The 21,682-nt window shown below is 41.8% G+C and overlaps 1 protein-coding gene across 4 annotated transcripts in view; it reads right to left on the bottom strand.

Moving 5' to 3' along the window:
- Wasf2 (WASP family member 2) overlaps positions 1-21,682 on the bottom strand; it is a 73,056-nt gene that overhangs the window by 5,293 nt on the left and 46,081 nt on the right. For 3 of the 4 annotated variants that reach the window (XM_076860958.2, XM_076860959.2, XM_076860961.2), the window contains exons 2-8: positions 18,129-18,301; positions 8,756-8,890; positions 8,068-8,221; positions 5,700-5,817; positions 4,540-4,670; positions 2,316-2,471; positions 332-843 (exon numbers count right to left, since the gene is read on the bottom strand). In XM_076860958.2, the coding sequence (XP_076717073.2) occupies positions 332-843; positions 2,316-2,471; positions 4,540-4,670; positions 5,700-5,817; positions 8,068-8,221; positions 8,756-8,890; positions 18,129-18,258 (1,336 nt within the window). In that variant the 5' untranslated portion in view covers positions 18,259-18,301. Of the gene's footprint in view, positions 1-331; positions 844-2,315; positions 2,472-4,539; positions 4,671-5,699; positions 5,818-8,067; positions 8,222-8,755; positions 8,891-18,128; positions 18,302-19,392; positions 19,413-21,682 lie in introns of those variants that run through there. The other variant, XM_076860960.2, reaches the window with a different exon arrangement.

Below are 21,682 nucleotides of genomic sequence, written 5' to 3'. Positions count from 1 at the left end.
AAATTTTGAGACAGGATCTTGTTAAGTTGCTTGGGCCCTCGATAAGTTGCTGGGATTAAAGGTGTTCACCACCTGCACATTTTCAAGAAGATCCAAGATGCCAAGTTAAGAATTCTTTACTTTAGATTAATGTGGAAAGAAATCTCATATTTTCAGGTTGTGAAGTCTTTTTTTCAGTCTGCTGAGATCTGAAGTTCCAACCTCTCCACAACTCAATGAAAGCCATTCTCTGGAAAAGGCACGGATCCCTTTTCCCCCATCACCCTAATCAGTCATCCCAGCTTCAGAAAAACAAGGCTTCATGGTCCCAAACCCACCCACTGGGATTTACCTTGACGGATGGCAGAAAGCAGGTCGCTACGGGCATCACTCACAGCAGGCAAGGAGGACTTAGGCTTGGTGGCATCAGAAAGCGGCGGTGGTGGTATGGCAGGCTGGCCATCCCCACCACTGAAAAGGAGAGGTGGAGGTCCTGGAGGGGGAGGGGGAGGGGGAGGGGGAGGCGCACCGCCTACTGGTTGGGACAAGGGAGGTGGTGGCAGAGTGGGGTAGTCCACTGCAGGTGGCAGGGGAGGAGGTGGAGGGGCAGCAAAATCAGGGTGAGGTGGAAAAGATGGGGGTGAAGGTGGTGGAGGGGTCCCTGGAGACCCAAATCCTATGGGTGGTGGTGGAGGTGGAATGCCCATTGGAGGTGGAGGAGGAGGGGCAGGTGGTGGAGCAAACCCAGGTTTGGGGCCTGGTGGAGAACCCAGAGGAGGAGCTGGGGGTGGATGGCTTGGGCTAACCACGCTGGATCTTTTGGGTCCAGCCAAGCCAGATCCTCTTTGGTTGTCTGCTGGATAGCTATAAGGCCAAAGAAAAGAGACCCACCATCACTCTCAGGAAGTGAACACCCATCTAAAGGTAGGCTTGTAACTTAGGCTCCTTTTGGTTGACTCTAACATTTCATCGTGTCTCAAATAGAAAGGACTAAGAATGCACATAAGAAAGAACTGGAATGAAAATTCAAATACTACCTTCCCACTGGGCTGTGTCTCAGGCTATTAACATTCACCAGATCTGATGAAGGCAGGAAACCTATTTTGAGCTGACCAAACCTCAGTCAGGTGCACCTGATTTAGGTGCATGCATCTTCACTTGAGAGAGAATGAGCCTCCATTTGAGGATCTGAGAGACATGAAATGCGTGTGCCACCAATTCTTGATCTAGGTTTGAAAGAGGATTAAGCCTCCCCTTCTCCTGGGATCAGATTTGTGCAGTTGTAGCTACAAGGTCTCAGGCCATGTGTGAGACTGAGGGTTTTCTTTTACCACATTTGCATCTTCCCTGCACTAATAGCTACTCCTTAGGAAAGCATCCATCTTGGAATTTTCCACAGACCTTCAAGCCTTAGCTGCATCGGACAGGGTAACTAGCAGGAAGTGATCTGGGAGGCGGGAGATTTGGGATTAGTGGTTTCAAGGGCCAAGAAGAATAGGGGAGAGGACAAGTGGGCATCAGTACTTTAAGTTTCCATTTGAGGGGGCCTCAACATATTCAGTTGCTAATTAAACAGTGTCCAGGGAGTAAAGTGCATTTTTCAAAGCTTTCATTTGTCAGACATCAGAAAGACAAAAAGTAACTGAGAAAACAGTGTAATCCAAAAAATTCTCAGGTCTCTTTTCAGCCATTATAAGCAATCTTTTCCTCTGTACCCCTCTGCCAGGGACACTGACAAATATCAAAATGGACAGAGTCTAAGTTTTACCCCCTTTCCCTTAGCTTCATTCTTTCTGGAGAGTCTACCCAGCAGCGAAATGAACCAGAGGCAATAGGAGAGGGAAGTAACTATTTGCAAGGTTCCTAGATTGTGGGCAAAGTGTCTGATAAGTATTTTATGGCCAGCAGATTGTAACACAACATTTCAGACTGAGTTAAAGCTAAGTGAAAAAAACAAGAACAATTGGTGACTTCTATTTGTTCAGGTATAGACAGAATATTGAATAGTTAAGAACAGTCTTGGGAATTAGAGTGGTCAATTGTGGCTCTGTGTCTTTTTGGCTGTGTGACTTTAGGGAAATTCATTGTCTGCCTCACATTTTACTCATCTGTAACATGGGAATAAGAGTGCCTAACTCAAAAGGACTCTTGTGGGCATTAAGCAACATAAATGGTGTGTAGCACAATGCCTAGCACCTTGCAATCATCTGATAAATGATAACTACTTCTATTATACAGGCTGTCTTGCCTGAACTTATTTTAGTAGTCCTGGCCCAGATTTTGAACTTTTATTTTGTTTTTGGATGTTCTTAGAGGGGAGAGGTTCCACCATTTACCTGAATTCTGCTGGTGGGGGAGGCAAGTTCTCCTCAGAGAAAGAAGGTGAAGGTGAAGAGGCGGAGTCTGACTGTGGTGGTGGTGGATAGCTGCCTACATCCACATTTTCAATAGAGCCAATGCTGCCATTCTGGTACACCAAGGCAGGTGAAAACCTGACAATAAACCCAATGCCAAAAACTGTCATTTAAAGAGCCTGAGTGGAATTTTCTTTAAAAAAAAGTCCACAAAATGCATTTGATACAAAAGTTATTAGGGAGAAATAAGCAGATTTTCCTGAAATTTTATTTAAGGACTAAATATTGTACTGTTATGTATATCCTAGTCATTTCTGATGGATTGTTTGTAATAACGGGATTCAATCCAGATTACCAAAACCCTGTTGTTTCTTTCCCAGTGCCAGCTTTGTCAAACCCCAATCTTTTACATTTTCTTCTGAGTGTTAGGTGCAGCCATACCTGAATCCCAAAGCCAGTCTTGTGCAAGGAGTGAAGGCAAGCCTACAGGCCAGTGAGCTACAAACATGTGACTGGCATGCAGCCTGATTTTGAGGTCGGCAAGCCTCTAGAGTACTCAAAGGCCAAGGAGGCATTTGATTGCAAAATCAAGCCAAGGCTGAATGCAGGTTGCTGTGTGGTAGTAAATGAGATCTCTCTGCAAGGTCTCTTATCAAACAAAATGAGCTGCCGATTAAAAGTAGGGTGTTAGGGCTTGCCTCATGAAAATCTGCCTCAGAGAACTTGGCCTTGGGGGAATTTGCTCTGGGTGAACAACATCAAAACTTCAAAAAAAGCATAAATACACCAAGCAATAAGTTTCCATACAAGCACAAATATACCAAGCATCAGCTAGCAAAATCTGTTCTGCTCTGCCCATTTCCCCCTTCTTTCTACCATTGTTGGGTTCTAAAGACCTCATCAAAAACATATCCCAGGGAGAACAGAATTGGAGGGAACTAACTGAATCAAATGATGCTCTGATGTGGAAAATCCCCAAAGCCTGGAGCTGTGTAGGCTGGGCACATCTCTTGATAGGTTCACCAACAAGCATGTCCAGATAGACTAGCCAGCAGCCCAACTCCAAACCCCTGGACAATGACAAAATGAGAGGCAAACTCCTCATATTCACCACCCCCATCCCACAAAAAAAAGACATACATAATAGCTGACATTATGAACATAGAAGCTTCTGGCCTTAAAGTCACTGAACCTATGATAAATGCCTGTCTGAAGAGGATGGGACCACAGAACAAAATAGCCTCTTTTATTGGGAGGTGAAGGTAATGAAGACACCCTCAGGGCTGAAAGAAAGAAAGGTTCACCTTTCTTCTCACTATCTTCATCACTCAAAAATCTCTTAATCCAGGAAGAACAAGTGACAGAAGTGTCAAGATTTTTAAAAGTCAAGATTTTCATGGTAGAGTTATTCCTAAAAGCAAGAACAACTTAACTCTTTCCTTTTATCAATCCTAGACACCCTGCATGGGCTGGGATGGTTCTCTGACAACCCAGATACAATGTATTTAGAGGAAAAACCAGAGCAATATTCATGCCAAACAGTCCTGGTGACTTGGCTTTGAATGTCATATAGGTCAGACAACAGGATAAGAACATCAAACCAAGTTTAAACACCATTTTTCCCCTTTAAACTTCCAGTGTGATTTGGTATTGGGAAATGGGGTCAGACTGAAATCTCCCATTTCTCCACAGAGATATATAGCCTCCACAGTGGCCAAGCAACCTTTCCCACACTGACTCTGAGATCTGCATTCAACTCCTTGGCTAGCTTCTCTCTAAGACTGACAAAAGCTGGCTGAAAAGTTGCTCTGGTGATGTGCATAATTTCTTTGCCTGGCCTTCCTCACTCCCTCAAAATGCTAGGCTCTTAGGTATGACCTTAAAAAAATACATGCTCTGGAGGCAAAAGGCTCCCAAGACCACTTTTCTTCCCCTTCCAATTTTTCCTCTGAGACCCTCAGACATACTAGTGTCTGGCAGAGTAAGGGCACTAGAAGCCATGGACCTTCTTTTCCAGACCACTCCAGTTACCTCATTTAAATTGCTGAGTCTCTTTGATTTATTTAGCAAATTTTAATCACCAGATGGATGCACTTAAAAGTAGCTGATTAATAGCCAGATTTCAGGGGGTGTAAAAGGTGTTATGCCAGAGATGTCAGACTATTGTCCCCAGGTCCCCAGATCCTTCAAAGAATGCTTCACTTACCCAGAAGGCCCCAGCTTTTCTTTGGACTCCACAAATTCTTGTCCCATCTTCATTTTCTCCCATTCTTCTTTACGTGTCTTGATTTTACGTGGGTTTACATTCCCTCGATTTGGATTATCTTTCTTTTCTTTCTATAATGAAAAGGAACAACAACAACAAAAAATCTTTGGGAACTATTTTCCAAAGTTCTTCATTAAAATTCCACCCATCTTCAAAGATGTATATTTAAGAGATGATTTATCTAGACAACAACACATGATAAGAGCAAAATTTATAGAATTACTAGGTCTGGGGTGACCTAGAGGTCGTCTAATTCAAACCACCTTCTAGGCAAAATACTTGCTCAGTCCCACATTTAAATACCTCTAGCAATGGGAAGACTACTATCTCTCTGAGTAACTCTTTCATGTCTTTGAAAAGCTCTAATTGTTAGGAAGTTAGTAACCAGTCATTTGTTACTTGCTCTGCCACAAAGAACAGTTAAGAGAGATGAGAAGGAATGTCAGCTGCAGATATCTGGGACAGATATAAGGAAATATTTAAAAAACAAAACAAAACAAAAACCATGGAAGAATATTCCATCCTGTGAAGCTGGACTAACCTATGGCATTCTCTTGGGCCTGCTGGCAGCCATGCTAATGGGATTGTGAGGTCAAAACTGGTAGGTCACACACATAGCACCAGGAGCCTAGGAGAAAGGGGCATATCCACAAACCAGACATATCTACTCCCCTGGTGCTAACCAAGCAGGAACGAAGGTGTTAAACTGCTCCTGTTGCAAATCAAACACTGCAGAACCTGTGCTAGTCTCTGAGAAATGAGCTGCAAAACTAGCGGGGAAGGGACTAGCCTAGCTCAAGTGTCCAGCAGAGTCAGGTGCAAATTGCAAGAGAAATAAATGGTGAATAGAAAAGTCAATTTCTAAAACTCAGCCTGAATATACTCAATTGTTAATAGCACCAGGGGGAACAAACACATTTTTGGTGTGATTTATACTTTCATCTTGGTGGTGCTTGGTGTGGACACATTTTTTTTGAGTTTCACCTGGCATCCAAGCAAGCAGCCATTCGGAATTACTTCACATAAGACTGGCTTCCTTTTTATCCCCCCTCCACAATCGTGCCTACTGATGTGTAGAACAGAGGCCCCTTTCCCCTCACCCTATGCTTTCTCTTCTCTTTCATGATATCCTTGGTGTCCTGCAGCATCTTCTCCTTCCAAAGATCAAAGAAGTATGAAGGGTCGGTGTAGAATTTGAGTGCCTCTTTTCCATCATCCCTGGGATAGAAATGAAGACAAGTAGCTGTCAGTAGACAGATGAGCTCCCAACCAAATCCAATATTCCAAACACCTACCAGTTAGCAGTTTTTACACCAAGGAATCAAGTAGTCATTCAAATTGATTGCATATTTCCTCTCCTTACCTGCATTTCAATGCCCCTGAATGGCACCTCTCTACTTCTTAAGAACTTTCTCATTACTTTCAATTCCTGATAGAGGAATTGGCATGGTTAGGGCAAGAATAAACTACAGCAGCAGAGATTCTGATTATTTTCAATGATCTGCATGGCCACAGACAGCTCCCTGAGGACATTTGGATTTGCTGGCACATCCAAGGGGATTTCTGTTACTGTTTCCTCTTTCCCCACCAATTCCCCAGGACTCTTCAGTGGCCTTCAACCCACCTGAAACCTATACACTCATATACAGGTTTACATGTATACACAAATATAAACAAATGTATGTATGTGTGTACAGCTGTTATTTCTCTATACACAGATAACCCACTGCACTGCACCTTTTTGCTTCCTTCTACAATAGTGCAGCATCCACCCTCACCCCCACCACAAGGGGGCCTCAATGAGAACAGATGGCCAGCAGTTTTAAGACTACAAGGTTTACTCACCATCTCTTAATGACTATGACAGTGCTACATAGTGAGCTATTGAATGTCAATATAAGGTGCCATCTGCCAGACTTAATGATCACTTTGGCATGGCTAAGCCCCTCACTGTCCAGAAAGCACGTGCTTCAGGGTGAACATTTATTTTAACATTATTCTGAACAAAAAAAGTATTGGAAAGGCAATTTTATTTTCTACCTTCCATTCCTATCACAACACAGAGAAAATGTTTCCAAATCAAACACTAATAATTTTCATATTAAATCTTGTTCAGAGTTGGATATTCTACTGTTGTTTCTCTTAGGTCAAGTCCAGAAAAATAAGAGGAGATGCTAATTCTGATATTGTATGTTTACAAAGAAAATACCATTCCCTGAAAAATAAAATTATCTGAACAATAAAACTATCTTACCACACAAACCACCTGTATAACATTCCCCATAATGTTATCAGGTGTGTGACTCCTTTCTGCCCCATACTTCTCTGCCCACAGCCAACTAGACTATAGGATGGAGACTATTATGTCAAAGTTCTGGCCTGCTATGTTTACTAGTCCCTTTAAAAGCCAAGGGGCAAGCATAATTTCATACAGTAATAAAAAAGGGTGGATGCTTTGTACTTTCTCTGTGTGAGAAACTACCAAGTTCCCATTCCATGGTCCCTGAATTGGAATGGTATCCTTGAATTTCACAGGGAGGGACACACACACACACACACACACACACACACACACACACACTGCTTTGCAGTGTATTCATGTCTGATAAAAAACATCTGCCTCCAGGGACTGGGGTTGTGACTCAGCGGTAGAGTGCTCGGCTAGCTCGTGTGAGGCCCTGGGTTCGATTCTCAGCACCACATAAAAATAAAATAAAGAAAACATCTGCCTCCAGCTATCTGTAATTACTTTTTACCTGTCCCAAAGATATTTAAGGATACAAGCAAGATAAATATTCACTTTCTGCCCCATTAAGAGGTTTTGTACTACCAAACCACTAGTGGAAAGGAGGTGCTTTTAAATTGTCTTTAAGGCTACTTTCTTTTTCAAGTCCAGTCACAGAAGGGTAGGTCCTTGCAGAAGAAATACAGAAAGAATGTTCAAAACAAAGTGAATGACAATAACTTGGAAGAATGCCAATTACTCCTTAAGCTTTGGAAGGACCACTCTGGGCCCAGAGCAGCCAGTTCATGAAGCTGGCTCCATGAACACATCCAAACATCTGGTAATCTAGTGGTTTCCAAATAAGTGTGGGAGTCTTTCTAGAACGTTGCCCCTGGGATCCATGCTGTAGGACCGCCTTGTAACAAAGTCCTTTTGGTTCTATAATAACTAAATTCCTTGGATGAAACCCAAGATGGACCTAGCTTACACCAAATTAAACTCTGCAGCATGCAATGTTACACCAAACTTTCAATATGTATTATATTCAGTATGAATTTCAGAAACCAAACAATAGTAAGTGACAACAGCTTTTAAGGCTCTTTAGCTTCTGTTACTCAAGCAACTCCTGTGTAGGTAGTAAGCTTTTGGTACAATCCCCTGATGTAACAACATCTTCAGATATTTTAGACAATCTAGTGTTGTTAACTATAGACCAAAAAAAGGAAAGGCTAGGCAGTTGTTACCTGTAAGGGGTGAGATTGTTGAGGGGGGGCGGAGTATCACAGGTATTGTATGTTTCCAAGACAGGCACTGGGAGAGAATTTCTGTCAAAAAGCTTCTGGTCTTGAATGGTGGAGCTTCTGAAAGCCTTTCGGGTGTTGATTCCTTGTAGTGACACTGAGAGAAGATGGAAGGCGTTAGAAAATGGACGACAGGCTATTTGAACAAACATTGAGTCACACCAGTCAGAGAGGCCTCAGCTGCTGCATTTCTTGGCTGCAGCTGTCTGCAGCCAGGTTTTTTTTTCCCTTCCTCCTCTGGGGAAGTCCCACAAGACTGTCAGCAGCCCAGCCATTTCACCACTGAACAAAATGAGGCAACATAGAGGTTTACTATGTAGCCAGATCTAGCAAACTCTCTTCTTAGGTGGAATGAATCTTCCAAGTACTTTAATGGTAGCAAAATATGAAAGGAAATTTGAGAATGAAGGAATTGGGGGAATGGGAGAAAGGAAGTATATGGGGAAGTATGTGGAGAAAGGACGCATGTGGTAGGACTAAAAAGGTTTCTTTACACCGCCCAGGTTTATGTCATTTCAAAACATATTTCCATAGGTCTCTGATTTTTCTCCTTGCTTTTTTATAAATCAGGAGAAGAAATTCTAAGTAACTGCTCACCAGAGCCTGTAAATGCTGAGCTCAGCTTCCTTACCTTCTTCTTCTTTGGGATCCAGCTGAGTGACTTTAACTTGTAGTCGGTCAACCCTCTCAGCAAGAGTGCTTACGCGAGAGGCAAAGGTATTTGCCTGAGTAAAGAGCTCTCCAAAAATGTCCTCTGCGTATTTACCTGTAAAGACCAAAGGAACCAAGTCACTAGTGCTTAGGAATGTCATAAATGGACACAAAACCTGCCAACTAAAAATTGTATTCCCCACTCCTCCAACACATACACACATACCAATGCTTCCCCTTAGATCTAGAGATATAGTTTCCATAGTTTGGGTGGTCTGAATATGCTTTATAACTAATAGAGCCTTCTTAGCAAACTCTCTGAACAGTAATGACACTCAAAGCAGGCTGAATAAAATCAATAGGTGTAATGCAAAAATTAATCCTGAAAGACAATATGTCTACACATTTATCTGTAGCACTCATCCCCTTGCTATCTGTAAAGCAACTTGTAAACAGTTCCAAAAAACAGATTGGGAGGGGCTGGGGTTGTGGCTCAGTGGTAGAGTGCTTGCCTAGCATGTGTGAGGCACTGGGTTCGATCCTGGGAACCACATAAAAATAAACAATAAAATAAAGGTATTGTGTCCATCTACAACTACAAAAAAAAGTCAATACAGGGGCTTGGGTGGAGCTTGGTGGTAGAGAGTTTGACTAGTATGTGTGAAGCCTTAAATATGGGCTCCTATACCACACATACACAGAATCAATACAATATTTTAATATTAATCTCAAAAGGACCACATAAAAATAAAATAAAGGTACTGTGTCCATCTACAACTAAAAAATGTTTAAAAAAAACAGATTGGGAATTAAGAGAACCTATAAGGTGCCCACAATTAATATGATAAATAATAAATTACTTTCTCACTGGAGCTTCAAAAGTTCATTGGACAGCTAGGCATCGTGGCACATGCATGTAATCCTAGCAACTCAGGAAGCAGCAGCAGGAGGATCACAGGTTCAAAACCAGCCTCAGCAACTTAGCAAGACCCTAAACAACTTAGTGAGACCCTGTCTCAAAAAATAAAAAGGGTTGGGGAATGTGACTTCTGGGTTAAATCTCTAGTACAAAAAAAAAAAAAAAATCCATTGAACAACCAAGATGATTTGGGTTATCTCCAAGCAGCCTTGAACTTACCATCATCCTACAACAGAGACACATAAGTTCTTCTAAGGGGTGAAAAGGTTACTTTAGGTTCTATAACCTGCAACTTTCAAAGTCTCTGCTATAGGTTAAAACCCTTCAAATCTATATCTCAGGCCATGTGCAGTGGTACACACCTGTAATCCCAACAACTCAGGAGGCTGAGGCAGGAGGACTGCAAGTTAAGTTAGCCTCAGCAACTTAGTGAGACTCTCTCTCTCTCTCTCTCAAAAAAAAAGATGATGATCGTCATAAAGTGCCCCTGGATTAAAACTCCAATCACACACACACACATACCCACACACCAAACAACAACCACTACCACCAAAACCACTACATCTCAGGAAACAAATGTAAAGCTGAAGCTTTCAAACCCTCCCTGAAAAACAACATACCAGAGGACTCTTTCTACAATGTTTTGTTTTTTAGAAAAAGAAAAGAGTTCTGTATTTTCAACCCTGGAATGCAAGGAGAATTTTCAGCCAAAGAAACATAACAGCAATTTGACACTACTTCCATATTGTCATTCCAAGCCACAAGGCCACATTCTTACTAGGAATGAGAAGTAATGCATATGAATAAATATACCATCTGAGTTTCTTACTTGCAAGGTGAAGGCAGGCATAAATGACTATGCCCAATCCAAAGATAATTTTTTTGAGAACTATTTAAAGTAGGCTGTCATGTTTAGCTTCTAAACTACATTAATGCTTAGTCTTTATTGGGGCTGGGGCGGGGATTACTCTGAAAGGCAAAAACTGCACCTTTAGAGTGGAGTGCAGCTTACCTTTCCAGTATAACCTGCAAAGTAAGGATAAGATCAATCAACAGCTTATTTCGAATTGCTAGTAAATTTAAGTCAATAAGGAGTTTCTAATCACGGAAGGAGCAAGGCCTTGCATACTGAATAGTCCGTGATTTTAAACACTATGAAAAGCTCCTGAGCTCAAAGGAGTCAAATTGGTTAACAAACCACATTTCTACTCTGCAAGTGGAGGATCCTATTTGATCCCTGTCCATAATATGACTATGTTCCTACACAAATGATTCTATATCATGCTCTACCAGGTAACAGAAAATTTTGGAGCTGGCTGCAGTGGCACACACCTGTAATCCCAGTGACTCAGGAGGTTGGGGCAGAAAGGATTCAAGTTTGAAGCTAGCCTAAGCAACTAATGAGGCCCTCAGCAATTTAGAGAGACCCTATCTCAAAAGCACCTGGGTTCAATCCCCAGTACAGAAGGAAGGAAGGACAGAAAGAAGGAAGGAAACTGTGTTTGCACTAGGAACAGTGGTATGTGCCAGTAGTTCCAATGACTCAGGAAACTGATGCAGAAGGATCAAAAGTTCAGGGCAAAATCCTGTTTCAAATACAATAAAAAGAACTGGGAATGTAGTTTCGAGCTAAAGCACCCCTGGGTTCAATCCCTAGTACCAAAAAAAAAAAAAAAAAGGAAAAGGAAGTGTGTTTAGAAGCTTACAGACAGAAAACCCCTAATGTAAAGAACTGGTAACATGGGATCTCTTTTTTAAGAGGAATGAGATGAGGTAGGGTAAATGTTTTCCCATTATCATATCAGTTCAGGACCTTGACAAACTCAGAACTGTACTATAGGACAAAAACGCAGACTTCAAGTTAGAAGACCTGAGTTTATGTCTCGGCTCTATTTGTACCTGTATAATGCTTTGCAAGTCACAGTCTCTCAGCCTTACTCTCATCTATAAACTGGGGATAATAACTACATTTACTACAAGTAAATGTAGTTATTATCGTAAGGATTAAATGAGCTAAAAGTTACCGTAACGATTAAATGAGCTAAAATTCTAAGTTGTTATAAAGAGATTCTTTAGATTGCTAAGCCATGTTAGAGGACTTTTTTTTTTTTTTTTAATGTTTTAGTTGTTGATGCACCTTTATTTTTTATTTATTTATATGTGGTGCTGGGGATCGAACTCAGTGCCTCACACAAGCTAGGCAAGTGTTCTGCCACTGAGCCACAACCCCATCCCCTAGAAAACTTTTTTTTTTTTTAGTTGTAGATGAACACAATACATTTGATTTATTTATTTTTACATGGTGCTGAGGATCGAACCCAGTGCCTCACACATGCTAGGCAAGCGCTCTACCACTGAGCTACAACCCCAGCCCATGTTAGAGGACTTTTAAGAGGGTAACCATCTAAGCCAGCAATAGAGTACATGCCTGCAGACCCAACTTCTTAAGATGCTGAGGCAGCTCACAAGTTGAAGACCAGCATGGGCAGTGATAGTGAAGCCTTTTTTTTTTCTATTGGTGACAATGCTCATTTTATTGATTATAATGATAGTTTCAGAGGTTATAAATTTGTCAAAACTTACAAATTATACATGCTAAACACAGTGGTTATTTTGCAATTATACTTCAGTACAGCTGTTTGAAAAAGAGATGGTCAGGGTAGAGGGAACAAAATTTAAGGGGGAAGAAAGGCATATTGCGATTTTAGACAACTTCAGAGCACGCTCCACTGAGGTGGGATCTGAAAGAGGCTTTTTTTTTTTTTTTGCAAGGCAAAGTACCTAGGACAAGGTTTTGCCTAGTGATGAGTCCAGTGTGCCTGATGCCCACTGAGAAAGGACTAGTGTTAAAAACGAGCTTTTTTTTTTTTTAAAAATAAATAAAATATCAGCTGGGCACTGTGGCACATGCCTGTAATCCCAGCAGTTTAGGAGGCAGAGGTAGGAAGATCTTGAGTTCCAATCTAGCCTCAGCAATGGGAAGGTGCTAAGCAACTCAGTGAGAGACTGTCTTTAAATAAAATACCAAATAGGTCTGGGGATGTGGCCAGTGGTTCAGAGCCCAAGTTCAATCCCTGGTACCCCCCCCCCAAATCTAAATATCCTGTTTTAAACTTGGAGGAAATTTGAAACAAAATTCCAGTTGGAGACTCAATAGCCCATTCAGACTACCAACACAGACCCAAGACCCACCACAACATCCTTAACAGAATGTCCTGATGGGACATTTTACAAAAGATTTCAGAGTAGTTTGATAGTTTTTTTTCCCCCCTTTAGCAGAACTCTTCAAACAAAATGTTACGTGGAAGTAGAACAGGTAAAACCAATTTTTAAAAATGTGCAGCTGCTCTTACTGAAGTCTGAGTGGGAGTCCTAAAGCTCCTGAATGCCACCAGTGAGAAAACCCAGTATCAGAGCATGATTCCCTAATGACCCAAGTAGGGGTTCCAGTCTCCTAAATAGCCACAATACCAATCCAAAGTGCTGAATGGCTGACTGTGCTTTTAGTTTCTAAAACATGGCAAGCTAAAACGTGAATGCAATCTCACCATACTGAAGGAAAGTAAGAATTCTAAATGTGCTATCATGAAGAAATCTGTGGCTCTGGACTTTTAAAGTTCCCCCAGTCCCTTCCCAGTACAGGGGATTAAACCCAAGACACATGCTAGGCAATGCTCTACCACTGAGTTACATCCCCAGGTTTTTTCATATTATTTTGAGACAGGGTCTCACTAAATTGCCCAGGTTGGCTTCTAACTCATGATCCTCCTGACTCAGCCTCCCAAGTAGTTGGGATTACAGGCATGTGCTACTATGCCCAAAGGAATTTTTAGAGTTTCTTTTCATATATACGTGTGTTAGGGATCAAATTCAGGGCCTTGCGCATGCCGGGCAAGGGTTCTAGCACTGAGCCACATTCCCAGACCAGGATTTTCAGTTTTTGCTTTATCTATTCCATAACCAGAGTTTCACTATCAGAAGAGCCAGTTCTGGCTAGCGTACAATGCATGAGGACAAAATCAGAATCTGTCTCTCAGCCCCTCTCTGCTGGATGAAATCCTAGTTATCTTTCAAAGCCTACTTTAAATGTAACCTCTTCTAAGAAGCCTTCCTTTCCCCACCTGTACTCCCACTTCTCATAGAGAGGATTCCTTCCTCCCCTGTATTCTCTGTGTACCAACAGCACAGAATCGTGGGGAACATACAGACATGAATCATTCAACATTTAATGAACAACTTCTACTGGGTGCCAGGTACTGTATAAGGTCGACACAGAAGTTCAAGGACAAACAACAGGATTTCTGCTTTCAAAGAACTTTTAATTTAGCATAAAAGACAGTTGATTTGCAATATAATGTGGCAGGTAATAATACAGACATGTAATGGGAACTCAGAGAAGCACTTATCCCAATCTGAAGGAGATTCCCGAGCTGGTCTTGAAGGATCAGCTCCATGAAACCAGGCAGAAAAAGAGGCTAAGGGCTGTCCAGCAACAGCACAGCATGGAAATATGAATTTAAAAGATTGTAAAATGTAAAGACTGTAAAATAGGAGACGACAAATTGTAGAAAATGGGACTAGAAAGGAAGACAGGTCTTAAAAGAGAATCTTAAATGCTAGGTCAAGGAAGTTAGATTATTCCATAGTGAAGACCAGGGGAGATAAATGGTTAAGATTTGTATTCTTAGCTGGGCATGGTGGCACACGCCTATAACCCAGTGACTTGGGAGGCTGAGGTAGGAGGATCTCAATCAAGTTGAAGGCCAGCCTTAGCAATTTAGCAAGACTCTCTGTGGGGAAAAAAAAGAGAAAATGTAGTTCAGTTGGTAAAGCACCCCTCAGTTCATTCCCTGTACCCTCCTCAAATCAAAAGTTCAGAATTATAAAAGTAAAAAGTGAGAACTGGCTGGAAATGATGTCACATGCCTGTAATCCCAGCAGCTCAGAGGCTGAGGCAGGAGGATAGCGAGTTCAAAGCCAGTCCCAGTAACTTATCAAGGCTCTGAGCAACTTAGTGAGGCCCTGTCTTAAAATAAAAAAAAAAAAAAGGTGGGGGCTGGGAATGTGCTCAGTGGTTAAGCACTCCTGGGTTCAATCGTTAGTATGAAAGAAAGGAAAGGAAGGAAAGGAAGGAAAGGAAGGAAAGGAAGGAAAGGAAGGAAAGGAAGGAAAGGAAGGAAAGGAAGGAAAGGAAGGAAAGGAAGGAAGGAAGGAAGGAAGGAAGGAAGGAAGGAAGGAAGGAAGAAAGAAAGAAAGAAAGAAAGAAAGAGAAAGAGAAAGAAAGAAAAAAGTAAAAACTGCATTTTAGGTAGATCACTCTGGCAGAAATATATGGAACAGATAAAAGGGGGTTAAAAAGGAGGCCAAAAGTAAACTACATCGATAGTTTAGGTCAAAGTCAATGAAGGTCTGAACTACAGCACTGTTGCCAAAGACACAGTAAAGGACTGAGCAAAGAAATTCTTAAGAAGTCTAAGTTTAAATATTGACTTTTGAGGCTGAGAGTGTAGCTCAGTGGTACAATGAATGCTTAGCATACACAAGGCCCTGGGTTCTATCCCTAACACCAAAAAATAAGTAAATATTGATTTTGCCTCTTACTGGCTGTGTCTCTTTAAAGAAGTTACTGTACTTTTTGGAGCTTTTATTTCTTCATCTGAAAAAGGAGACTAGAACTTTCTACCCTTATAGAACTACTGAAAAGACTAAATGAGATTATATCAAGATCCTGGCAAAAGCAGGGGCTGGAGTTGTAGCTCAGTGGTAGAGCGCTTGCTTAGCATGTGTGAAGCACTGGGTTCAATTCTCAGGACCACATAAAAATAAATAAATAAATAAACGCATTTTGTCTATCTACAATAAAAAATATATATTAAAAAATAAAAAACTGGCAAAAGTAGACAATCAAGAAATTTGAGTTCCTTTCTCTCCTTCTCCTCATGATCCCCTGAAGAATTACTTATTTCCATCTCTGCTGGTAGATATGAACTTCTGGAAGGCAGAGACCATTTCTTTTTCTTTCTTTTCTTTTCTTTTTTTTTAGAGAGAGAGAATTTTTTTAATATTTATTTTTTAGTTTTCGGTGGACACAACATCTTTATTTTATTTTTATGTGGTACCGAGGATCGAACCCAGCGCCCCGGCACGCATGCCAGGCGGGCGCATTACCGCTTGAGCCACATCCCCAGCCCAGAGACCATTTCTTATCACTGTATCTTCTCAGCATCCAGCACACAAAATATATACAATACATGTTTACATGTGGGAGACCAACCTTACACGTGACTGAGTCACACTCCCCGGCTGGGTGCTGAGGCGCTCAGTCACAAAAATGTGGCAGAGCTTTCCCCACCCTTCTTGGGTTCGAGGGTCCATGTCTCGTGTGTCTTGCTACAGCCCCATGGGTGAAGCTATGCTCACCTGTTCTTTTGTAATATAACCCCTTGCCCTGTTTAGGATAGAATCTTCCATGGAAGTGCCTTGTGTGTGTCCCCTTCTCTTACTGTGCCCTTGGGTGTGGCCTATCCAGGTGTCAGTCAACCTGCTGACAGTGGACGTCATGAAGATAGATTCAGCCCCCTGAAACCTGACCCCTTGCCTCATTTGAATAGCTTCTCCTCAATAAAAGGGGTCAGCACGTGCTCTCGCTCGCTTTTTCTGTGGACCCTTAATGTCAGAGGAGTCGTCACAGCGACCCCAAAGAAAAAGGTATTTGTGTCTCTTGTGTGGTTATTTTGTGCAGCCCAGTTAGCCCAGTTTAACTGGAGTAACCCCTGAGCCTTTTAATCGCAAGAACTGAAACCCGGCATTTACTGGATGAATAAAGGGTCAGTTAGAAATCTTGTTTCCTTAGGCACAAACAGAACCTTGTCCCTTAGATGGGCTTCCTCAACATAGGTGTGGTCTGATCACAAGTGGGAGGGTCTTCAATGGCATCCATCAACACTATCCTGGAAAAACACCTTAGAGGGAGCATAACTCCTGCTCTGCTGAGTGTGAGTAAGAAGCATCATTAGCTAGATGTTCTTTGTCCTATGGAGAACGAACTAGTATGTGATTGACTTCCACCCATTTGGCCTTCTCAGGGTGACAGAAGCAGAAATGATGCTTTTAAGAAGCAGTGAGGCTCTCTACAGCTTTCATGTGCTTCTTTGTCAGCAGCACTGCTGTTGAGCTACTGTCAATGTTCCTTTGTATAAGACAGGCACTGGCAGGGTTTCATTTCTTTGTGACACCCCAGCCAGGTTTCCCTAAGCCCTGGATCAATTGAGATGGTCCCTGAGCTAGGTGAAGGCTTAGGAATCTCAGACTCCATACATCATTTGGTCACAGAGCTCTATCTTCTCAGGCTCCTATTTTAAAGGCAGGACCTATTACTATCTGGGGGAATGCAGGCTTTCTTGATATTCCTCTCCCTTCACTAAGGGCAGTGATGCGACAGGAGGGCAAGTATCTGAAATAATTCACACCAAGTTGCCTTTGCTAAGGAATATCACACTAAAATGGCATTTTGACAGAGGTGCTTATGGGACCTGGGGTGGCAGTAGACAAATGCAGAGCCAACCCAAGCATAGAGCCTGCCCTTCCCATACCTCGGCTTCAAGCAAATAAAGTCAGCTTGTTTCAGAATGAAACCCAAACCACGTACATGTACCCCATGTACTCCCACCCATGCAGTCTCATTCATTCTTACCAATTAAAAAACAAAACTGTAATTGAACTGGCTTTCCCTCAGCTCCAAAACAGACTGGGCTAACCCCCATCTTCCTCCTAGAGAAGAATGGCTCCAGCTACTATTTGTGTCACTATGTGTTCACACAGCTTGTAAAACTCCCAAAACCCTAGAGACTGCAGAAGTAATTTGTACCCTGAACTTGGACCTGGGGGCTTGCAGCACAATTAAATGTGTACCAGGGTAGACTAGTCAGCCAGAATTTCTCTGAGTACATGTTTGCTTTACTCCTCTTTGGAAAGAAAGTGGGGGAGGGTGTTGGATAGATAAAGGCTATTGGCACATTTGAGGCTTCAACAAAGTCAGGCTACATCGAACAGCTCCTGTAATTAGAGGCACATTCCCCGACCCAAGACACTGCTCTGTGAACCTCCCACTTTACACACAGAGAATTCTGCTCTGTCATTCCATCTGCAGTTTCTGCTGCAGCTCTTCCTGCTACCCTTCCCACAGATTTCTTTTGAAGCAGGTGGAGGGGGAGGGGGAGGGAATCTAGAGGGTGGTGGTAGATGGAGAAAGGATGGGGGGGAAGAATCTGTACCAAAAAAGGAGCCTCTCTTTGGGGGGGGGGGGATGGAATACATTTCACATTACCTAGGGAAGGCAGATGGGGGAGAAATAGGAACATGGGAGGAGAAGGAAACTAAATAAAGAGCACCAACGACCCCTGAGGGCAAAGCACAGGCTCTCGGAGGCACTCACTCAGGCTGCCCAGCTGTCGGATGACATTTGCCAGGGTGATGTTGGTCATGCATTCCAGCTCGCTTCTAACGCTAGGCAACGTCTGACGGCACAGGTGCCTTGGCTCGATGTTTCTCGTTACTAATGGCATGGTGGACCTGCTTCAGGCAATGTTCTGAATGATGAAAAACAACCTAAAACAGAAATAACAGGAAAGTATTACTCAACCACAAATTCCAGGCACACTAGGGCTGTGTCTTTCTTTCTTTCTGTCTTGCTCTGATCTAAAAACAGCTTTTAAAGATCTTTACCCCCCATTTTAAAGATCTTTACCCCTCCCATTTCTTTTAAGGTCTTGCTACTAGAAGACTTGCCATGTAAGTTTACCAGATAAACTTATATATTTTGAACTAGTAACTGCTGGCTGAGGTACACAGTTACAACTACTGTTTCAACCAACAAGATTACCCAGAGGCAAGGAGACGTGGTCAGAAAACAGTCCTTTCAGCAAACATCGGATGGTATGGATTCTATCCTTGGGGTGTCCATAACCAAGACAGATCAGATTCTAGGCCACCAATTATATGAATCAAAAAAGAGATTCCGTCATCTGATAATCTCCAGAATGAATTCAAGCTGCCAACAGTGATTCCATTGATATATATCAGGACATAGCTTCTCCAGTTCCTCTTAGGTGAATGACTGTTAATGTACGACGAAATGCTAGCTGCCAGTATCTATTAACAGCAGTAAAGTTTAGTTTGTAAACTGAAAGAATAAAAGAATATCAAGGATGATTTTAAATGTTCAATATGTCAAACAGATGCTAAGCCAACTATGCTATAAGATTCTCTGATCCTTTCTCTTCTACCCAAAGCCTCCCCTTCTCTCTCCCATCCAGTTCAATATACCTGGGCCAAAGAGCTCTAGAAACAGCAGGAATTAACTAGAGCAGACCCTGGAAACTTTTAGTTACTGTTTCTTAGCCAGTCAGCTGAGCCCCTTTCCCTAGGAAATCCCTCAACAGGCTCATGCTGAGCTATTGTTTTAGATTACCAGATTCCTATTTTTATAAGTTTAGGAAAAGGTTTCAATTTCAACACAGTGAATATGACAACAGTCAAAGCACACTGGTCTGGAACTATTTCTCTATCTTACAAATCTAAATCAAAAGGGCCAAATGGTTTTAATGCAAGGGAAAGTCACTTCAAATGAAAAGGTAACATATGCTAGCCCCCAATATTATAAACACCTCTTTAAAAAAACAAAACAGAGGTTTACTTACATCAAATTTTAAAACACCAGCTCATCACCAAAAATGTTGATTGTGGATACAAAATGCTTAAACCAAACTAACCATCACAGATCCTAAAAGCAAACCAATATATTATCTGACCAAAAAAAAAAAAAAAAAAGAAAGAAAAAAAAAAAAAAAAAAAAGATCCTTTAGCCCTTCAGGCTCAAAAAGGGAGTAGAACCCTTTGGAACAGTCTGCTCCTTGTTATGGACATTCTGATCTGCTACAAGTAAAAATAAAACAGGAAGCCAGCAGCTTGGGGAACAAGATTTCCTGTCACCAACAGCAACAGCCCAAGAACCAAGAGAATCAGCTGTTTACTTATGACTTTGAACCTCCCTTTAATAGTCACTGTGTGGCAGCTGTGCCTATCTTTGGGGTGCAGAGGTGTTGCCTGCATACTTGTCTACTCTCTTAGGAAATGATTTCCATTCCATTTTGCTGCTAAGTTCCTCCTTTGACTCAACAGGTTTCTGATCCAAACTCCAGACATCCTAGTTTAACTCTCTTTCCCTCTTTTACTTCATGTAAACAGTATCAGTCTCAAACTGTAGTAGTAATCCTGGTGAAAAGAGAACAAGAAAGGAGGCAGGAGGTTACAAACAAAAGAACTTCATAGGGCTCTGTACAACATTCTTGGGATGCCCTCAGATTCCCAAATTTCAAACTTTCTGGAAGAACTAGGTAGGAAAGAGTCAAGAATGATTCAAAACAATTATTGCAAAGCTGGATGTGGTGGCACATGCCTGTAATTTCAGCCACCCAGGAGGCTGAGGCAGGAGGATAGAAAGTCAAGTACAGCCTCTGTAACTTAGCAAGACCCTGTCTCAAATTAAAATAAAAAAATACAAAGGGCTGGGGCTGTAGCTCTGTGGTAGAGTACTTGCCTAGTATGTTCCAGGCCCTGGGTTTAATCTCTAGTGTTGAGACTGAGAAGCAAAAGGAAAAGTCACTGGGGCTCCATTTACTGTCCCAGCTTCTCAGAGGAGCTACAAAGCCAGACTACCTTGAAATTCTGTGTTGAATGTGACCATTGCCAGTGCATTCCAGTCTTTCCCTCTGGATACCTCATGGAAACTGGATTCCAGAAAGCTAGGCAAATGTCATACAGGGGGTAGAGAGCAAATTCTAATACTTTGGTGCTTGAGCATTTATGTTTTTCCAAGTGCCTTGGGTAAGCAGACAGAAATAGAGTTACTAACTGTCATCTGTGTAGGGTGTACCTAAAAGCAAGTTTTCAATAACAAGATAGCTTCCTTTTTATTATTTTCTTTTTGATATTGGTAACTGAATCCAAGGGCACTTTATACCACTGAGCTGTATCCCCAGACCTTTTTATTTAATTTTATTTTGAGACAGGTCTCGCTAAATTTCTGATACTGGCCTCAAACTTGTGATCTTCCTGTCTCAGCCTCCCTAGTCACTGGGATTACAGGTGTGTGCTACCACACCTCGAAAAATAGCTTCCTCTTTCCAAGAAAAAAAAAAGCCAGTTTCCATAACCAGCTAGAGAATATTCAAGAAATAACAAGACATCAATATCTATCAAGACAAAATAACTAGAAAAGTATACCTGCTATTGCACTGTTATTCATTTTTCTTTTGGTTAATGGTTGGTTGTCTTCTGCAAAAGTGCAGAATTATGCATGATAACCCAAATAGTAACTTGACCAAGAAAAAAAAATCTTATATTCCTATGAAGATTAACTTAGAAATGGCCAAAAAGACTCAGGCTCAGCCAGGCGCAGTGGTACATGCCTATATTCCCAGTGGCTCATGAGACTGAAACAGGAGGATCACAAATTTAAAGCCAGCCTCAGCAACTTGAAGAGACTGTGTCTCCAAAAAAAAAAAAAAAGAGCTGGGGCTGTAGTTCAGGGTTAAGAGCCCTTGGGGTTCAATCCCCAAATCCCTAGTACCCCAAAAAGGACTTCTAGGCTCTTAATTCTCTCAACTTAGCTTCAAGCAGTAGAAAACTCATTTTGGGCTTTGGAGTTGACATACATGGGTTAGTACCTTGACTCTGACGTTTTATTGTGTTATCTTGAATAACTTTCCTAGGGACATGGAATAATATACATACATAAAATGCCCTCTAGACACTGGGTGTGGGAGTGCATGCCTATAATTCCAGCCTCTTGGGAGGCTGAGAGAGGAAAATCATGAGTTCAAAGCCAGTCTCAGCAACTGTGAGGCACTAAGCAACCCAGTGAGACCCTGTCTCTAAAAAAAAAAAAAAAAAAAAATGCCCTGTAGGTAAGCACGTTGGCTTACACCT

The sequence above is a fragment of the Callospermophilus lateralis genome, chromosome 7, assembly GCF_048772815.1.
Source record: "Callospermophilus lateralis isolate mCalLat2 chromosome 7, mCalLat2.hap1, whole genome shotgun sequence".
Classification (NCBI taxonomy): domain Eukaryota; kingdom Metazoa; phylum Chordata; class Mammalia; order Rodentia; family Sciuridae; genus Callospermophilus; species Callospermophilus lateralis.
Note: the sequence above shows the minus strand (reverse complement) of the source record. Positions and strands in the feature narration are given on the sequence as shown.